At 39.7% G+C, this 19467-nt stretch overlaps 2 protein-coding genes across 5 annotated transcripts in view; both read left to right on the top strand.

The window, feature by feature from the left end:
- The first annotated feature begins 9257 nt into the window (after positions 1-9257).
- On the top strand, positions 9258-10838 carry osr2 (odd-skipped related transciption factor 2). Of its 2 annotated transcripts, none has more exons than XM_073485976.1 (3): positions 9258-9892; positions 10244-10343; positions 10656-10838. In XM_073485976.1, exons 1-3 carry the CDS (start codon positions 9258-9260, stop codon positions 10836-10838), a joined length of 918 nt encoding a protein of 305 aa, XP_073342077.1. The 2 variants fall into 2 exon arrangements, with proteins under 2 accessions (XP_073342077.1, XP_073342078.1); XM_073485977.1 differs by having other exon boundaries at positions 10738-10812.
- Positions 10839-15070: 4232 nt separating this feature from the next.
- The window catches only part of LOC141011735 (intermembrane lipid transfer protein VPS13B-like), a 353303-nt gene continuing 348906 nt past the window's right edge, over positions 15071-19467 (top strand). For all 3 annotated transcript variants that reach the window (XM_073484997.1, XM_073484995.1, XM_073484996.1), the window contains exons 1-3: positions 15071-15135; positions 16135-16293; positions 18427-18570. In XM_073484997.1, the coding sequence (XP_073341098.1) occupies positions 16147-16293; positions 18427-18570 (291 nt within the window). In that variant the 5' untranslated portion in view covers positions 15071-15135; positions 16135-16146. The remainder of the gene's footprint in view (positions 15136-16134; positions 16294-18426; positions 18571-19467) is intronic.

Here is a 19467-nt window from a genome sequence, read left to right as displayed (position 1 = left end):
CTATTATCCGCAAAAGTAGAAAAGGTTCCATATAAAAAGTCTTGGATTCATAGCAGATTTTAACTGAGCTAAGCCAGTAAACTGAGGTGCCAGTCAGTCAGCGTTCAGTGAGAAAAGAGGCAAAACAGCCATGATGCAATGTTCGGGGGGCAATAAGGCATAAGGCACCTTTTAAAAAGCACCACAGCCCTCACACCAGCGGAGCAGCTGAATCCAGAGAATCCCCACCCGGCAACAAAAAGGTCACGCCTGTCACAGCTGAGCCATGAAGAGCTTCAGAACATGCTCTGGGAAAATACCTTTTTCATGACGAGCACATATAACAATGCAAAAATGCAGTGACCTTACAGCAGAGAGAACATGCTCGAGACAGTTTGATACGACCCGGTCTGCCTATATTGTAGCTGTGGAGGAAGGGGGAGCCTGGAGTCTGCGGGATGCTGCTCACCTACCCCAGCTCTCCTGCTGGCTTTTAACACATAGGTCCTCCAACACCACCACACATATACGCATATGGACAGAGTTGATATGGGCTGGGAAGTGATGGTTTGCATTTCATTTCTGTCTTTGTTTCTCACTTTCCATCTACTCATTTTCCATGTTTCCACTAAAATCACACTTCCCATAAGTTCTAGCTTTCACTTCTCACATCCTCCCATTATTTCAGCCTGCTCCCATCACTTCCAGGCACAACAAATAATTCTTATACAGCTCTGCTCTTCTTATTAAATATGGCTTTTGTTTATGGTCTCTTATATTAAGTTCCCATTTACCTGTGGATTGTATTAAAAACTAAATAACCCAACAAAAGTGTTAGTTAAAGGTGAAATAAACTCTAACCTCACAGACATGGTGTGGATTTTTAGTCATCAGTTAGACCAGATGATGTTTCATCACAGATCAGATGTCTGATGAGGCAGTTTTTCGAGGCACGTTTATGATCACACACAGATCCCTCTCTTCGCTCCTTCTCTTCCCCGCTTCTTCACTGTGCTTGCCATCAGACCAGACAACAAGTAACTGAAGATGTCATGTTAATGGCAGGGAGCTCTACAGAAGCGCCGGGCCAGCACAGACAACCGGAGGAAGCTATTTGCTGACAAATGGGATTTGGTGCTGGGCTTGAGCAGCATTAACTGGTGGGTTTTATTGGTTGAAGGAGCACGATATCATGGCGGTTTTCTTCTTTATGCCTCTCTGGCAAAGTGGATGACGTTGCAGGGAGCAAAGGCATTTGGTCACGCAAAGGTGCCGAGCGCTGTTAAACAGATGGCAGGAGACCAGTGAAGAGAGTGGCAATGGACAGCAGATGGAGAAGAGATCATGCAGGAGGCCAGAGGAATGCAGTGTATATACCCGACACACTGCCAGTCCCCCTGTTCCTGCGCACACAAATACTTGATGAGTCTATTTTCTAGTTTTTTCCACACGTATGAAGTTCTGGGTGACATTTCAACATTGGGCATTTCCAGAAAAAAAATGCCTAAAAGGGGCAGAATAGAACAGTTCTTATTTGTTAGAGCAGAGGTTGAATTCAAAGCATGATCTGTTTTCATTATGTTATTTTATGTCCCATTCTGAACATTTATCTTATCTCTAAAACTGAAAATAATGCACTCATCATTGAATAGTACAACTTGTGATGATACAACATGAAATGTTGCTGCCATAGTAATTTGATGGTGAACCAATAGGGGGCAATCTTGTACAATAAAGCAGGAGAACAGGGCATGTGGCTGTCACAGCTGAACAACAGCATGTACTGCACTGTCCAGAAGTTTCAAAAAGCAGTTTTAGACAGTGTATTCATTCACTCGACTATGCGTCTGATTGAAACAGGAGGACATTTTTGCAACATTAGTTATTTTCACCTCACTGATATGTTGCTTGATCATGTCATTTTCAATACTTCTTTGTCAGGTTCAGACAAACTGTTCTGACATCAGCATCATGTTGCCAGCGACAGCTTTCAGTGGTATTATCTAAATTGAGAGCTTCAAAAAGTTTGACAATCTTCTTCTTAAATACAGTTAATATTAGTAACTTATGTCTATAAAAATCTGAATTAACTCAGTGGTTCTCAAACTTTTTTATGTCAAGGATCCCCTAAGTGACACATATTAGAAGACTGACTCCTGTTTAATAAGTCTTAGTCCCAGATAAAATTTCTGCTTTTAGATGTTTTATTACCTATGTATTAAGTATATGAAAGCCCATTTCCAAAATAGTCATACATTTGTCATTGCATTACTTATGGATGGAATTTTAATGAAAAATAATTGCCTTTTTGCTCCCCTGGAACCCCCTTCGAGTAACCCTGGGTGTCCCCTGAAAACACTTTGAGGGACACGGTCTAAAATAAACTGTTTTCAGAGCACAAATTAAGCACAAACACACAATCAACCACATGCTACTTCTGAAATGACATGATAACCCTATAGCCCAATCAAAAAATAACCCTCAGTTATGTCAAGATTTGCAAAAGGGTTAGATATACATAGGATGGCAGCCACCACAGGATGGCTAATAAACCTAAACCAAACTAGTGCTGTAAAAGTCAACTTTACCCTTTTAACAAGAAATAATAGCCCAATAATGTAATTACAAAAGCATTCTTTATATGCCCAACAGAGGTGTTTACTGTTTTCCTTGATAATTATCAGAAATAATTTTCCTAATAATTACTTGAATCTGTAAATCTGAAAAAACATCTGCAGCTCACCTCATTTCAAGTACATTTATTTAAAGAGAGAGAGAGAGAGAGAGAGAGAGAGAATCAGAGAGACACAATATAATTCTGTTTCACTCTCAAAAACAATAACAACCCATGAGGCAAGAGAGGCATAACCCCCCTTTCCTCGAAATGAGCAATTTCAGGTAAAAGAGTGTGGCGTGGAGGAAAATATGACTACAGGGGTCTTTGAGTGAAAAACACCCATCATGAGAGCTGCTGCCGGCACAGGATGAGTAAAAGTGTAGGTGGGGTTGTGGGGGCTTTGAAACCACAGCAGGTAGGTAAGAAAGAGTGACAGGCTTACCTCCCCCTGCTCATATAATATGGACCTGACATCCTGTCTGCCAGCATTCACAGAGACACAGCAACACTGAGAGACAAACTGAACCAGGGAGACCCGAGAACAGGCCGGCAGCTCCGCATTTACTGCAAAGGACTCTACATGTGAGTATAACAGAGATCAGGAGGATTATTTGGGAGTGACACCATATGACAGGATGTATGAAGGTCAAAATATATATGTTGGATACCAACAAGCATATTCAGATCTAGGAGCTGGGACAGTGGATATGTAAATTAATATTACAGTGACATGCAGGAGCAGGTCATGGCAACATTTTATTCTATTGAAGAAAGACATAAACAGGTTCTAGCCTAATATGTAGGTCTGTTATTCAAATTTTTCCTTGAGTTGAATTTAATTTCTGACCCTGAGAAGAAAATGCATTATGAACATAACATAAATATTGTAAAGAAAGGATCTTGGTACAATATTATTGTAGTTAAGAAAAGGCCTGAATGAGACTGGTATCTAAAAAATATGTATTTTCAAACAGAAAATCTTTCATCTTTAATTATGTCAACTCACATGGAAATTCATCTTTGGCTTCGTAAAAGGAAAACACATGGTGTAATAAAAAAATAAAATAAAACAAAAGGACATGACAAAGACATTTCACACAAACAGACATCTTAAGAACTTCGTCTCCTGTGGGATAAATTATTTCAGACCGAAACGATAAATAATATTTTAAAACCATGTTAGATTACACATCAAGGACATTGTTTTCTGTCAAAATCGGAATCAAGAAATAATCTCAGCCCAAATCAAATTCTGTCTCTACTTATTTTGTGTTACCCCATGAGAGCTCTATGGTTCTTTATGAATAATCTCTGCTAGTCCTCTCCTCTGTCACTCTTTGTTATTGGAAGAGGAGTGTCGGCCATTACAGGCTTGGCAGCTGCACTGAGCTGCAACACTGATACTCTGTGGGAGTCAGATTATCATAGAGAATGATGGCGGCTGCAGGGGGACTCAGGGCAGGACCAAAGGGCAAGGCACTAACTCTCTGGCTCTGACATTACCCTCAACTATAAAGAATACGGTAATCCTATCGCACAGATTGGTGTTACAGTAAAATAAAAACTGTAAACTGGAGGCCACATACAGATTGTTCTGTCAGGAACATTAAAAAGAGGTAAAATTTTAAAAAAGTTTTTGTTTTACATTTATGAACTATCTGAGCCCTCTATTAATTAATATTAGAGCAGATAAGACAAAAATAAAAGTAAAATAAGACATGTATCCACCACTGAGCACCATTATTAATGTTTTCTGTCTGGACCGTATTAGAGAAGTTATAAAAACACGATAAAATGTGGAAATAATTTGACTTTAAAATGATTTTGGAGTACCACAGAAATATGAGTCCATGTCATTATATTAGAATTATATTAAATACATCGTGGATGTTTGAATAAGATACGGCTCGGGTGTGTTGCAGTCGATTTAAACGTTTAACCCAAGAAATAAGCTCGGTTTTCCCAGGAAGTTGGTATTTTTCTCGCAGAAACCATTTTACATATTTTGTAAGATTTTAACGAGTTTCGACTGTCTATACTGGGAAATGCAAATTTAGTATAAACCACTCCAAGATATATCTAAAAAAACACGCTGTTTGCTTAAGTGGCCTTTTTCCAAGGAGCAAAAACAAACACAATTTTCCATTGTTACAAATTTTCACAGTGTAAAGGATATGTTGAGAAAACGCCATCATCTGTAATGTAAAAATGTGGGGGGTTTATGTGTCTTTTAATCTGTCTGCAGTCGCTCAGTGTTTTGACAGTCGAGATAGAAGCATGGGTGATACGAAACCGAACGAAAACCACAAGCATGTTGTCTGCAGAGAATCTTCTGCAGCACTAAGAAAACGAAAATTCGGCTACATGAGGTTTAAGGTGGTCTGAACGACTTGACTGACATGCAGTAGACATGTACTGCACTGTGGATGTTCTCTCTCACATAATGACCTGAGATCAGTCCGGCCCTCCGCACTGGTAATTAACCCTGCTTCTAACACTAGACTGAAGAGGCCAGGACCTCCAGTGATCCGTTGCAGAAATGAAAAATATTTCTAAATATTTAATTGTTTTTCGTCTCGTTTTTTTTTATGTATTTATTATTTCAAAAGCATGGATTCCCCACTACAATGCATCCATTTTAATTACTTATTTTTTTCCAGCGGTGTCCACAGAAAATATCAAGCTGCTCGTAACGACGGTGTTCTGTCAGAGCCGCAATCGTTATGAGTAGAGGACACAGCTTGTTCATTTGTCAAAGCCCCAATAGGCGGCGCTGCAGACTTGCATTCTGTCTACCAGCGCTCTCCTGAAAAAGAACTTCAGGAGCTGCAAACCCCTGCCGGTCCTGTTGCACTGAGTATTATAGAGTATATTTATGTTGGAAAAAATTAAAGTTTTATTTCAGTGTTTTTTTGTCATGCTGAGTAAAATCACAAGATAATTAGAGAGAGAGAGAGAAAAAACAAAAACAAGATCAATTAATTGAACATGAGATGGATCATAATGAGTCCCATTCGGGCATTTTGACATTCCACTCGAAAAAATATCATTTTTATTCTTGATGTAAATGTCACATTCATTTTAATTTAATACAAATTCAGTTCACATTAAGGTGACTTGCGGTTCATTGGAAAATTCAATACATTTAATATTGTCGTTTAATAATCTCGTTGAAGTGCAGCCTGCTAGTGCGTGCGTAAAGTCCCTCTGTCTCTCTCTGTTTATGCAGCACAAAGAGGCGCAGATTTAACTTCTGATTCGGCCTGTCAAAAGCCTTAATTACTCTGCATCTAAATCTGTGGCCAGAAACAAACCGCAATCTAATTGAAGAGCGGTCCAATTCATAACCTCATATACACTGTCACTTTTCATAAACTCAATAGAATACACTAAAACTCAATAGGAGATTTCAATACAACACTGAGACATCATTTTTCAGTCAGCTTTTTCTGATTAAGGCTCATCTCCATACCTACATATAGCATCCACATATATTACAGACTTTTTTCTGCACCCAATCTATCAAATAAAATAAAACGTCTGATTTTTTTTTGGTTATTATGACTTGTGTGGTTATAATCCCACTTAGTTAAAGGTAAAAGCTGCCCAGGTTACATGTGGGATGTTTTCATGATGGTGTAATTAGCCAATTTGATTTCATTGTTCTCACATAATTTAATCAAAGAATTATACTGTACTCATGGAGGGAAAAAAGCAGCTTATTGTCTGAAGGATACAAGTGTCGTTTACTTTGTATGTGTTCACCCTGCTGCTGATCTCAGGATGTTGGTTTTTTTTTTTTTTTTCAATCTCAAACCTCATAATTTTTTTAAACTCTTACCACAAAGAAATAAAACGATTTAATGTGGTGGCTCTTGCATGTGCCCTCCATTTTCGCGAATGGGCTCTATGGTTTCAAAAAAAAAAAAGAAAGAAAATCTTGTAAGCTGCTCAAGTATCCAAAAGCAAGTTTTCAAAAGCGTGGAGTTAAGAGGAAAAAACGACCAGGGTTTCCTCCTGCGCTTCCAATCATGACTCCAAAAGAAGGTATCAGCCTTGGCTATATTGTATATGAGAGGTGTCAGAGGAGGCAGTTGAGCTGAACACGCTTCTCTACTATGGTCTGGGGCCCTAGTTGCTATCCAAACACAAATAAACAGAGGAGGAACATTGGAGTTAATGATAGAGGAGGGGGGTGGAGGCGTGTCGGAGGGCGGGCTGAGCGCTCCAGAGCCCCGGAGCCCTGAAAAGTGAAGGACCGGTGCGCATTACGCACACTTCCAGCCACAGCTCCGGACGGGACTCCCACGCCGCTGCGCTCTCCTCCAAAACTTCTTCGCCTCTTTCCACAAGTTTTCACAACTTGTCACATCTCTGCAAAGGTCCGCGACATCAGAGTTGGCTGCATGGCTACATGAAAGTTTCATGGACTTGGAAGTTGGGAAACTTTTAGCGGCGCTTTATTGGAGCTCGTCGCCTCTATAGTTACTGTGGATTACTGACACACCGCAGGACCTTTGGCAGCTATTTACCGGGGTAAGACTCAGTTTGACAGGATATTTATCAGTCCTCTGAAGGAAGGGAACCAAGCTCACCCACCTCACTTGTTAGAACGTTATGTTATCTTCAGAAAATATTTAACTGTTACTGGTTGAGCTATAAACCAAAGAGATCGAACTGTCAGTAAAAAGATATTTTCCTGAACAAAAGCTAAATTGAATATTGTGTCCAGAGGTGATTATTGCTTCGTGATGATCTCCAGTCCGAGGTCATAGTTCGCCCACGTTTTTGACATCCCTGGTCTCTGTCCACAGCGCAAAACATTACTGGCAGAACCCGTGGCCTTCACTTCTGTAAAAACATGTCACAACTTTGCGAATCTAGATACCTCTGCCAAAAAAAATAACTGACAGGGATTCAAAGAACAAGACAATACAGTCAGGCTGCTGTCAAAGTGTAAGTGAAGTCCAAAGGTTATTGAGAGAAGAACAGGTTGAACAGTTATATGTGCGAAGAACAAGTGCCTGCATGGTGACTTATGTTGCACCTGTGCAAAATTACGTTTAACCCTCTCCCGTCTGTGAAAGGGGAAAGCAGACAGAATACAAAGATCTGTGAAACAAATATGAAGACCTGACAGGCGAACCGCCCTCCGGCTACCATGTACAGTCCGCAGGACTGTCACTCTGCACACCCTCTCAGAGTGTGAATAATCTCCACTAGGTTTCAGGTCCGGCAGGTTAGATAAATATGATGTCTAATATGATTTGGTCTTATCTGTCAAAAACAGCTCTAATCTTTATCCTTTGTAATCCAAAACCAGAGAAATGAGCTTTTCTCTCATTTTCATTCTCGACCAAATCTAAAGGTCAGCTCGCCGTTGCATCGCTGGCTTGCTGCCAGTCCCGCTTTCACCATCCGGAGTCTTGAACTAACACGGTGAACTTTTCTGTGTGGGAAAACACAACTTGTCACCCCCACAAACATGAAACCAGGCCCTCTAATTTCTTGCACTGTCAGCTCACCTTATGTGTCCTACACTGCGCAGATAGAGAGCTCCTGCTTTTGATTAACGCAAACATTGTTCCGAGGAAAAGTAGGTTAAAATGCCCAGAAGTTATTTGCCACCAGGTTCTCTCGCCTTTAGGGAAATACAAAAACATGCAGCATGAAATAAATCGACATAAAAGCAAAATATAGTGCCCATAAAATTAACTTGCTACTCTCCGCAACAATAGAAATAAAAAGCACATGCATTTCCAGCGAAGATTAAAGTATCGTTCTTGTGGACAATAGCCAGCATCCGTGTGGGTTTTTTTTTTCTCTGACTCATGTTCATGCACTTAATAACATATTTGATCTCTGCTTGCAAAATTACAAACTTCTACAAATCCACATTGAAAACACTTGTTTTGCGTTGTGAAACACCAACTGCAACCGTCAAAAACAACAAGTGTCTTCTTTAATTAACTCGTATGAGATTTAGTGCATAATTCAAAGTGATCTGGATATGTAATTTTCAGTGTTAATCGAAGCCATATGAATCGTTTTTCACCCACTTAATTTAATTACAGTGTCGATGACTGATTTGTTTTATAAAACTGCTTTGAAGAGTATCTCCGTTTTTAAGGGACGAACTTTGGTTTTTGCTCATGCGTAAAATACGCACACGAATAGTTATATTCTCTCTGTGGTTTTGCTTTTGACAAACAGGGTTTTACTCAGCAGTATCAGTACAGGACAATACTGCTGCATCTCAACAAAATGTCGAATTTCTTTACCTAATCAGCTCCCTCGCTTTGTGTAAATTGTTAAAATCAAGGTAATTAATTTGCGCCATAATCCGAGTAGGAATTATCCACTAATTACTGGAGGAATATAATCCCCTCCGTGGGCGGACATAATTTTCCTGAGATAAATGATATCATGTTAGATCAGAATAAAAGATGTCTCAGAAAATCTCTCAGTGCATTTCATGTAAAATAGAAAATAATCAAACAGGTGTTTTTTTCCTGGATCATATTTACTAATTGAAGTTTTGCCATTGTTACAACACACTTACTAGATGTAATGTTGCACTTACATACAGCACTAATCCCTTTTGTAATTTGTATTTTTTCCCAGGATTATCACCGTGTCTTCTGCAGAGGTCTGAGCCGAGATGGGGAGCAAAGCCCTGCACGCTCCGATCCCCCTGCACCCGGCCCTCCAGCTCACAAACTACTCCTTCCTGCAGGCCGTCAACACTTTCCCCGCTGACCAGCTGCAGGGGCTGTACGGCCTCAGCGCTGTGCAAACTATGCACATGAACCACTGGACTCTTGGTTACCCGCACATCCAAGGACTGAGGTCGACGATCACAGAGATGGCAGCCGCCCAGGGTCTGGTGGACCCCAGGATTCCCTTCCCAGCGTTACCCTTCACAGCGCAACTCTTCCACCCTAAACAAGCCGGCGTTGCGCACGGCGTGCCCTCGCTGCACAAGGACAGACCGAGGTTTGACTTCGCCAACCTGGCCCTCGCTGCCACTCAGGAGGACCCGCCGAAAGCTGCAGATCTGGCGAAGTTAGGGGGGACCATCACCGAGCTGAGCAAGCTGTCCCCGGAGAGAAAACCCACCAGGGGCAGGCTCCCATCCAAGACTAAAAAGGAGTTTATTTGCAAGTTCTGCGGCAGGCATTTCACCAAGTCCTACAACCTCCTCATCCACGAGAGGACCCACACAGACGAGCGGCCCTATACCTGTGATATTTGCCACAAGGCTTTCCGAAGACAAGACCATCTTAGAGACCACAGGTAAGACTGATTTATAACAGATAATTACTCAGTGCGTTAGGAGCAGGATATGAGATTCCCAGCAGTATTCCTGAGTTTGCATGTGATTTAAATCATAGTTATATGTATTTATTTAAATGATCTCTTCATGGCCCGCATTTAAAAATATATTCTTAATTTTGCCATAACATTCAGACAGGCCTGTTCCCAGAGTTTTCTCCATGAGGGCGCTAAAGCACTTTTACGCATTAAGTTAGACACTCAGAACTTGACAGTAGAGCTTTTTCGTCCTGTGACTCTGGGTTTTGTAACTGCTACAAGCAAATCCATGCACGAGCAGACGTTTGATTAAGTGTTATTTCTGTTTCACAGATACATCCACTCCAAGGAAAAACCATTCAAATGTCAAGAATGTGGGAAGGGATTCTGTCAGTCTCGAACTCTAGCCGTCCATAAAACCTTACATATGCAGGTAAGCTGGAAATATTAACAGTCACCATGATTTTTATCCTCACTGAACTTTGTGACAGGTTATGCTCATAATTCACCTGTTATGCATGGTCTACTGCATGCATGGGGATGTTAATAGTTTCACAAAGCGATTGAGTTTGGCCAATTACCAAATTAAAACAAAAATGTAAGTGAGAGTTAAAGTTATATTAAAAATAAATATATTGTTTAAATCAGTTATACCTGACACAACAGAGTTATTAAGATGATACAACTGATAGACGTTCTATACAATTAAAGGGAATAATCCTTTGCTTGCTTTAAATCTAAACAGGAGTCTCCCCACAAATGCCCCACATGCGGAAGAACCTTTAATCAAAGAAGTAACCTGAAAACTCACCTTCTCACCCATACAGACATCAAGCCCTACAGCTGTGGCCGCTGCGGAAAGGTGTTTCGGCGCAACTGTGACTTGCGACGGCACAGTTTGACGCACAGCCCACATCAGGACTACTAGCCTGGACAGACTAACAAAATAACAATGGACAAAAACGCAGGAAGACAAGTCGGCGACTTTTTCTTTTTGTTCAAAAGACAATCTCCAAATCAGGACACGTTTACTGCAGCACACTTTAGAGTGGGATTTGGTTGCACCTCAAGTGGGACAGCAGCGGAGCCATGTCCAGCTTTCAAACCACCTGTAAATATCAAGACCATGTACATAATGTTGTTTTGTTTTTTGTTTTTTTTAATTTTCTTTTCTGACATTGAAATGATAAAGTTGTCAAAAAACAGTCATAAGTTTAAAGTATGTTAAATTGTATTTTAGAAATAAATATTTCCATTATAAATTTGCATTTGCTCTGTCTTCATTTCATGATCCCCACCCTGCCTTCATACTGGAGACACACGTCACAGCCCAAACGCAATATTTAGACGACACCATTCACCATGGCCATCAGTTTAATAGTCTATATGTTTACAGCCAGCAGCCAGTGAGAGCTTAGTGTCGCAGACTTGTTGGGCTTTTTATAGTGGACCAGCAGATATCAGTTAGCAGCTCGGGAGCATGAAATGTCTGTCCGGACAAGTCTTGCTGACAGGATAGTCATTATAACGCAAAAACATCTGTAGCCTAATAATTATGTAGAGTAAACAATACTTTGTTTTTTAATGAAAATGATAATAATGATTATTGATTTGCATTTGCACTGTCTACCATCCACATATAAGTGTGTGTGTACGTCTCAGAAGTATTGAGTTCTTTAACATCTGGCCCCCTCGGAGGTTGATTGGAATTACATTAGCCGCCACATCGCCTGTCTGTATCTACATCACCTATATTATCATGATCGACGTGCAAAGCGACAGAGGACATCACCAGCGCAAAGGAGGCGATTTAACGGAAGGAGATGAGACGTGGCCGATGCCCTCTACAGATTATTATTTTCTGGGAAATGATCAACGTTCATTAATTTATCACTTAGGCAAAAGCAAAAAATAAAATAGAACAAAATACAACTTTTTAAGACTTTGCTTTGTTATATATGTTCGTTGATATCACAGTCCTACATTTGCCCAGCATTTTTATGATTTCGGCTGTAGCAACACCACTGCCACTCAGAGGAGTACAGATTGATTTTTTGGCCTATAACTTTTAATTATTCATGTACACAATGCGAATCATTACACAGTATATTATGTTAAGCAGGTTCACGAGGAAAGGGTGAGCGCTGTGGCCGCCATGCTCCAACATGTTAATAGGTTTGTGTAAATACATATGTAAATTCCAAGATTTGGATTTCATCCAACTCACCTTTGGTCGCATCAAATTGAATATTAACCATCAGAGCTACGGCCTGGGACAGGATGGGTTGATCTGTAATCATTTTTTATTATTATTCGGTGAAGACAAAGTAGGAATCTCTCCCTCTGACTTCCTCTTCATCTCTCCGTCTTTCCTGTGTTACTTGGCCTTCAGGCCTGTTGTTTCATGATTTCCCCATCCATTATTGGCAGCTGAAAAAGAATCCAATTTCCACCTGACAGTGCAATTAATTGTTTGAAAAAATTGCATTTATATTTAATGGGCTCGAAAATAGGCTCTGGAAGAAGTGGTTAACAAGATTTAAAACGACGCTCGTTGCTGCTGAAATGCCATTAGGCCCCGTTTATTACGCACTGCAGGCTTTTCCTAATCATTTTCAAAATGAAAAGACAACAGTGTGCAACGTCTCCAGCAAACTTATACTAACAAAAATATTTACATACTTACAAAAATTCAGGCTTAATCGCCAAAAATGAAAACCTGCAAACAATGCGATTATAAAAGATGGATGAGGTACACGCAATAAGAATAATAAAATTAATACCATTGCCAATAATAATAATAATAATAATAATAATAATAATAATCACAAAAACCTGTTAATTTGTATTTTATTTTCAATTAATTGTTTGAGGAAAGGTTACTCATAAAATTAATATTTGAATCTGCTTTATCTTGTGATGAACTAATTCGATTATAGTGAGACAAATTCTCAATCAACTTAAATAAACGGAACCATCCTGAAGTCTGCATGTGTCCTCATAGTTTAATGCTGAAGGCAAGAAATTAGCGCACAACTGTAGTGTACATGTTACATAAGATAAAAAATATACAATTTAACGAGGAAATAAGTTTTAAGCAATTATGGAGTCCTCTCACGTGTGAAAACAACTTTGATGCATTTTTCACAAGTCGTTTAAGTTTTCTACATTAGGCTATTTTTTTAAATTATTATTATTTTAAGAGCCTCACCCATGGGAAAGCTGCAACTGATCAGCAACTTTCCCCTTAAATTGATCGGTTAGCATATGGCCTTAATAGAAATATTTTCCTGAAAACAGTGTTTTCATAGGGATCACATTATCTAAATAGAACAAACTCACTCTAACTCATCACTGCTTTTGTAGAACGTGTAAATTGCAATTTACCACCAGAGTGCCAGACTGGACGTGATGACCTACTGGGCTGAATGAAACTCAGTCTTACCGGCGCGCAAAACTAAGATAACACGATCAAGTTCTTTCTTCGTTTCTTCAGAGCACATTTCGGTCTGAAGTGACCTCAGAAAAAATGACAGTAAGGTGAGCGCTCGCACAGTTGGCACAGAGTGGACAGTCACATGATGAAGTTCATCGGTGACCGTCCGGCCTCTGTGGACTGTGTACTGAGGAAGCTCTATCTGACAGGGGAGAGGCGGCACTGGGAGGCTCTGAAATGATCTCCATATGACCCTCAACGGCCTGTGACCTACATCCACTTTTTTTATTTCAACCTAACTGCCTCCAATGCCATAATATGGAAATTCCCTAAAAACCACATGTGCTTCTGTCGACACTAAAGCGACATAAACCCACAATAATATAGAACCTTTACAGTTTTCCGAAGTGTGCAATCATTTGGATCCATCTGTTTTAGCAGGTTATGACTTGTTTATGTGCTCTAATCAGTCATCAGTCAAACGACCAAGAGGCAGCAGGTGACAACTGCAGAAACAAAAGCGTTAAAAGAGGCATATTGAGCCAAAGAAATCATTGGCCGCAGAGATTACTGATGTGTCCAAGTTTGATTGTGAAGAGCAGATGGGGCCTAACCCTGTTTTTCACCCTGATATTATATTTATGTGATTAGCCAGATTTTTATGGTCCCAAGGTCACCCATTGGCCTGAAACAACAAATAAAAAGACGGACAAAAATAATTTAGCTATAGGCCTAATTGTTTTTGTTTGTTTGCTTGTTTGTTTGTTTTTTTTACTTCAGCGTTCATTGTCTATGGTATTTGCCACTGCATTTTAATTTACAGTAGGCTTACATGCGTAAACTTCAGCGTGCCCCCAGTTGCATAAAGCTATCAATATTATAATGACACATTCACACAATCATCACATTAGGATTACATCAGCCCCTGCCCTGAGTGAGATGACTAGAAACTATAATAGTCAAGTGTGCTCGAAATGTAAAGATCATTCCACTATATCCTTCATTATTCACTTTCATTGACTTTTCCATAGGTCTTCGTCTCAGTAGCTCATCTAAAGATAATTTCTCTCTCTGAAATAAAACTTGATTTGCGATGACAATGGAGGACATATACTATTGTTTCAAAACTTTTCAATCATTCAAAAAGTTGCCAAAGCATTTACTCTATATTCAGCAGGTGCCCACTGTGGAGTTTATTCTACACCCTCTCAGCAAAGGTGAACTTCTACAGCCGTATAAGGGCAAGGGGCGTGCGAGAGGAATAACGAATATTACGTGCGGTGATGCCTTCCCGTGCCCCTCGTAAATCCTAGTTACACAGAGAGGTCGGTACTGTGACTACATGCATATTATGATAAGAAAACATAGATAAAAGTGCCCTTGAAACGCAAGCTATGCGCTGCTATCTTATGTATTATTAAACTAACTGGCAGTACGGCACCTGGTCCCGCACTAGCCTATCCATATTAGGAGGAGACGATGTTCATCCAGCGCCTCTGCCTTTTTAATGATCCCCGAAGTCGATCCTGTGAATATCACATGTATTACAAGAAATTTCGAGCGACTCTCTTTCCCCTTTTTTCGGTTGGATATGTGCACCGATCACTGAAATGCATATTTCCTACAGAACGAAAAGGCAACACCAGGCATACGGAAGCCGCGTTGGTGTTTACTGATGACGTTTAGGATGAAGCTGTTGAGAGATGCGGCTAACGTCAGTTAACGGGATGTATATGTTTTAATAAACGTCGAAATCAAGAAATAGCTACAGAATACACGCAGGAGTCAAGTAAGGAAGGGGGGTTGTATTTTTTACCTGTGGTCAGACGCTTTAGCCAACCGAAACGAAGTTAGGGCGACTTCTTCTTCGCAGTTAGCTTAGCTTCTTTGCTCTGTGTTGTGCATAGCTAGAATGACAGGATAGCATAGCTAGCCTTTCTGACTAACTACTTCGCAGTAGGTTAGGTCTTTTACTACGTAGGAAGGCACTATTTAATTTTAAACACTAAGTTATACTTATCTACATTGCTATGCATTAGGAAATGGAGCTGTTTATGTTATTACTGCTAGCGTTTCTCCGTCAGTCGTATGCATATAAAGTGAAGACACATTTACAAGCAGGCTAATTCCGGCGCTCCTGTGAGTGTAAATGAAGCCACTTAAAAGTAGAACCACTGACATTTATCTAAAAGTTAGGTAAACATTCACCTGCAACACGCATGAACAGAATTATCATTCTGCCTCTGTCAAGTGGAAATATTACTTCAACATGACAAACTGTAGATACCTCCTCCGTCTGCCTGAATTATACATGTAGTTTTTAAATGCACATAATGTATTTGTGAGTGTTGCGTAGGATAAATTAGTAAGTATGTTATCATACGTATTATTATACACAGATCAACCACAACATTAAAACCACTGACATGTGATGTTAATAACATTGATTATATTGTTTCAATGCAATGCTCTGCTGGGAAACCTTGGGTCCTGGCATTTATGTGGATGCCACTTGACACACACTACCCATCCAAACACCGCTGTGGACCAAGCACATACCCCCATGACAAAGGCACCAGTCTCCCCCCTGGAACTAGCACTCCTAAGTGGAATGCATTTCACCTGTGCTCTATGGCATGGAGTTGTCTATGCTTTGGTCGAGGCTTCAGAAGTAGTAGTGTTTTTTATGAATAATATTTGGATCTAATCGTGAAAAGATATTTAATACATAAATACTGTAATGTACAACTGAAGACAGTGTTTAATAGCATCAAAATGTTTTTTTCAGGACAGGGACAAGATGTTGGAGTCCTATGTCACACCACTCCTGATGAGCTATGTAAACAAGTATATAAAGAATCTGAGGCCATCTGACCTGCAGCTGTCTCTCTGGGGAGGAGATGTGGTGCTCAGCAAGTTGGACCTGAAGCTGGATGTGCTGGAACAGGTACTTTATGTTGAATGTGTCCTCTGCTTTCTTTAACTTTTCATAACTTTTTTCTAGGACAGAAAGATATTGCATTCTTTTTTTTTGGTAATGGCACGTAATAGGCAAAGTGTTTTTTATGTTTGTAGGAATGCCATGCAAACTTTTCTTTCTGTATCCATACACACTAAATGGTCTTTAATGACCATCTGTGTCTCCGTGTTGATGTTCACTGAAGTCACATGAATAACTCTCTCTTGCAGATATTGAGAAAAATCATAGGTTTACTTTTTTTTTCCTTAATTTCTATTGCAAGGGATTAAAGTTGCATTTGCTCATAACTCTGGTATTTTGTTTCGGGGTGCACAAAAAGGATTTATTTCAGCTGAAACAATAACCAATAATTACCTGCTTTTCATGGCCGATACTGATAAGATAACTGATAATTTCACATTTTGATATTTTTTTCATAATCTGTAGTTCACGTAAACCTGAGGGTAAGACAGGCTAAGATGTAGTGAGCAAAAATGGATGATTTAATATTCTATTAAGATTTGTTGTGTTAGAACTTGTAGACTTTTAACCTCCTGTTTGAACCCTTGCAGAACATGTATTGCAAATTACAATTGTATTTTCTTCCTCTGAGACTATGAAATAAAATGTTCACACTAGTGACAACATGTTCGGCTCTCCAGTGTACACTGCGTAGCTCTATTCAGGTGCATCAGTTTGACGTCATGAGTGTGACAACAGCATGCTGCACTGCTTCTTCTTCTTCTTCTTCTTCTTCTCGGTGTGTAAATGCTGCACTTGTTGAGTCAGTGGAAGCAATTTGGCTTCATACTATTGGCTCCATTTATTAGGTTTAATTTCACCAATACGACATACAGCTGATAATATAAATTTCCCAGTATCAGGCCGATAATTTATGGGGCCGATATTTATCGTGCATTTCTAATTTTTGTCATTTAGTTTGCACTTCTGTTTATTATCTTATTAGCATCTGAAATTAGAAAACTCATTTTGTTCTTTCAACAGAAGCAGCAGCTAAGCATGTAAACATGACAGTGTTCACATTGTAGAATGTCTGTACAATAAAGTCAGACATTTAGTTTTCATTTGAATAGAAAATGAAATAAAAGGTTTGGGATGTAAGCATGTGCCCCACTGTCTATTTTTTCCCATCAAGACGTCTACATCTCAGCTATTGTGAATGTAGTCATGATCTACGGACTTGACTAGAATTAGAAAGAAAAGCAGCCATGCTGTTGAGTCAGTATCTTTACTGTCATTTTGGAGGAGTTTGATAGATTTACTCAGATATTTTGCTCTGCAGTGTTATTTTGACAGTGTTCTTTCTACACTTGTAATGTCTGGATTAAATTAGTCTGTCATGAGTTAAAAGAATTTTCTTTTCTCTTGAGTGGGTTCTGACTGCTTCTGAAGACCGAACCAAAACACTACCTAACCCAACAGAGATTGTGATGAAAGTTCTTATTGAAAGCAGCTTCAAGTCAACTGACAGTAGGAATTGTGTTTGGATTTTGATGTTTAACATTATGTCAAAAGCTTGGCAAATGTCCTCCCTTTGCCTCTGTTTTATTGCATTTTATTTGGACAGTACCTCCCTTTAAAATGTGCATGTAGAGATATTCTTCTTAAAATAAAGAGTAATTTTTCGTAAAACATTATCGGGGTTTAGAGCAAACAAACTGTACGTCCAAGACAGTTTTCCCTCTGAATTATGTCTGGTTATTATTTTTATGGCTTAGACGTACCTAGGAGGCACATGAAGCCTATGTGTTGGCTGTCTGGTTTCATGGGACTCGTTCTCACACAGATTAATTCAAGATGCAGAACAGTGATTTGTCTGCTTTTGAGAAAATCTGACTGATTTAGTTAAAAGCATGACCAGTATGTAATCTGTATTTGTTGTTTTGACTATCCTCTCGTCTTCATTTATTAGTTTCAAGTAGTGGTTTAGAAAATGGGTAGATAAAGGTTCCAAATGTTCTTGAAGCTTCAGCAGTCATATTGCCACATACGCATAAAATGTTGCCTGCATTGCAGATGTAAAACTATAGTACAGGTTATTCTAACTACATTCTCGTAGTTATCTGTTTGTTTCATTTTTATGTCTTTACATATTTCTAGGAGTTGAAGCTGCCCTTTACATTCATGAGTGGTCATATCCATGAGCTGCGTATCCACGTACCCTGGACCAAGCTGGGCTCGGAGCCTGTAGTCATCACCATCAACACCATGGAGTGCATCCTCAAGCTAAAGGATGGAGCCCAGGTTAGTTATTTACTGGTATGAGAAACACGTTATCCCTGATTCCACTACAGGGCCAAAACAGGCCTGACCAGATCTTCTTGTTACTTACGTATGTTATCCTCATGCCAGAGTTAGGCTTTCTCGTTCCTTTTTCTCCCTGTGTTTCCAAAAAGTTTTGTAATGGCCTCTGTTTTACATATACAAACAAACATGTTGAGCTTGACTCTGACAAGCTCAACTGAAGTCACACTGTGACCCTGACTTGGTGTATAATCACATGCAGAGAGACTGCAGTGTAACATTTCATTTTCAGCTTATACTGGATCCTTAAGTTTTAAAGTGTCTGTGGAACTTCTGTGTTGTGCAGAAAGATGGTCTCTAGTTTATGTTAGCAGACTCCATTTCTTAATTATCCATAGCGACTGAAGCTCTGTTTTAGTGGAGTGGAGAGAAGCACTGAGATGAGGCACTCGAGAACGTGCATAATGTCACATCCTTTAGACTGTCACGGAAAACCCGACCCGAGTCCTTCACAAAGACATCCACTTTTGTAGTTTTAAGTCCCTCTGCCTGTTCGACCCTTTACTTCAAGTTGGTATGGTGTTTGGCCAAAGGTGTGCTCATTAGGTCCAATATGTCATTTTATTTCAGGCCAGGCTCTGATTCAAAGGTTTACATCTGTAATGAGCTGGCATGATGACAGACAGTCACCCCACATAATGGCATCAAATGAAGAATGTGAGTCTTGGTTCTATAAGTTGGGAGAATGTTCTTTTCTTTTTTTTTTTCTTCAGCCACACTTGCTAACAACAGAGCTCAACTATGTCATTGCCATTTCACTAAAGTATGGTAAAGTACTTCATAGGTAGGGCTTAAATATCACTATTAACAGCCAAGTAGCAGGCACTTCTGTCTTTT

This window comes from Pagrus major, chromosome 17, assembly GCF_040436345.1.
Source record: "Pagrus major chromosome 17, Pma_NU_1.0".
In the NCBI taxonomy this organism is placed as follows: domain Eukaryota; kingdom Metazoa; phylum Chordata; class Actinopteri; order Spariformes; family Sparidae; genus Pagrus; species Pagrus major.
The sequence above is the reverse complement of the archived record's forward strand: the minus strand, read 5'-3'. Positions and strand labels throughout refer to the sequence as shown.

Bases quoted from the DNA above. Each gene is read 5' to 3' on its own strand.
- osr2 (XM_073485976.1), top strand. From the start codon at position 9,258: ATGGGGAGCAAAGCCCTGCACGCTCCGATCCCCCTGCACCCGGCCCTC. The intron at 9,893-10,243 runs GTAAGACTGATT...TCTGTTTCACAG, and splicing joins GACCATCTTAGAGACCACAG to ATACATCCACTCCAAGGAAA. The intron at 10,344-10,655 runs GTAAGCTGGAAA...AAATCTAAACAG, and splicing joins ATAAAACCTTACATATGCAG to GAGTCTCCCCACAAATGCCC.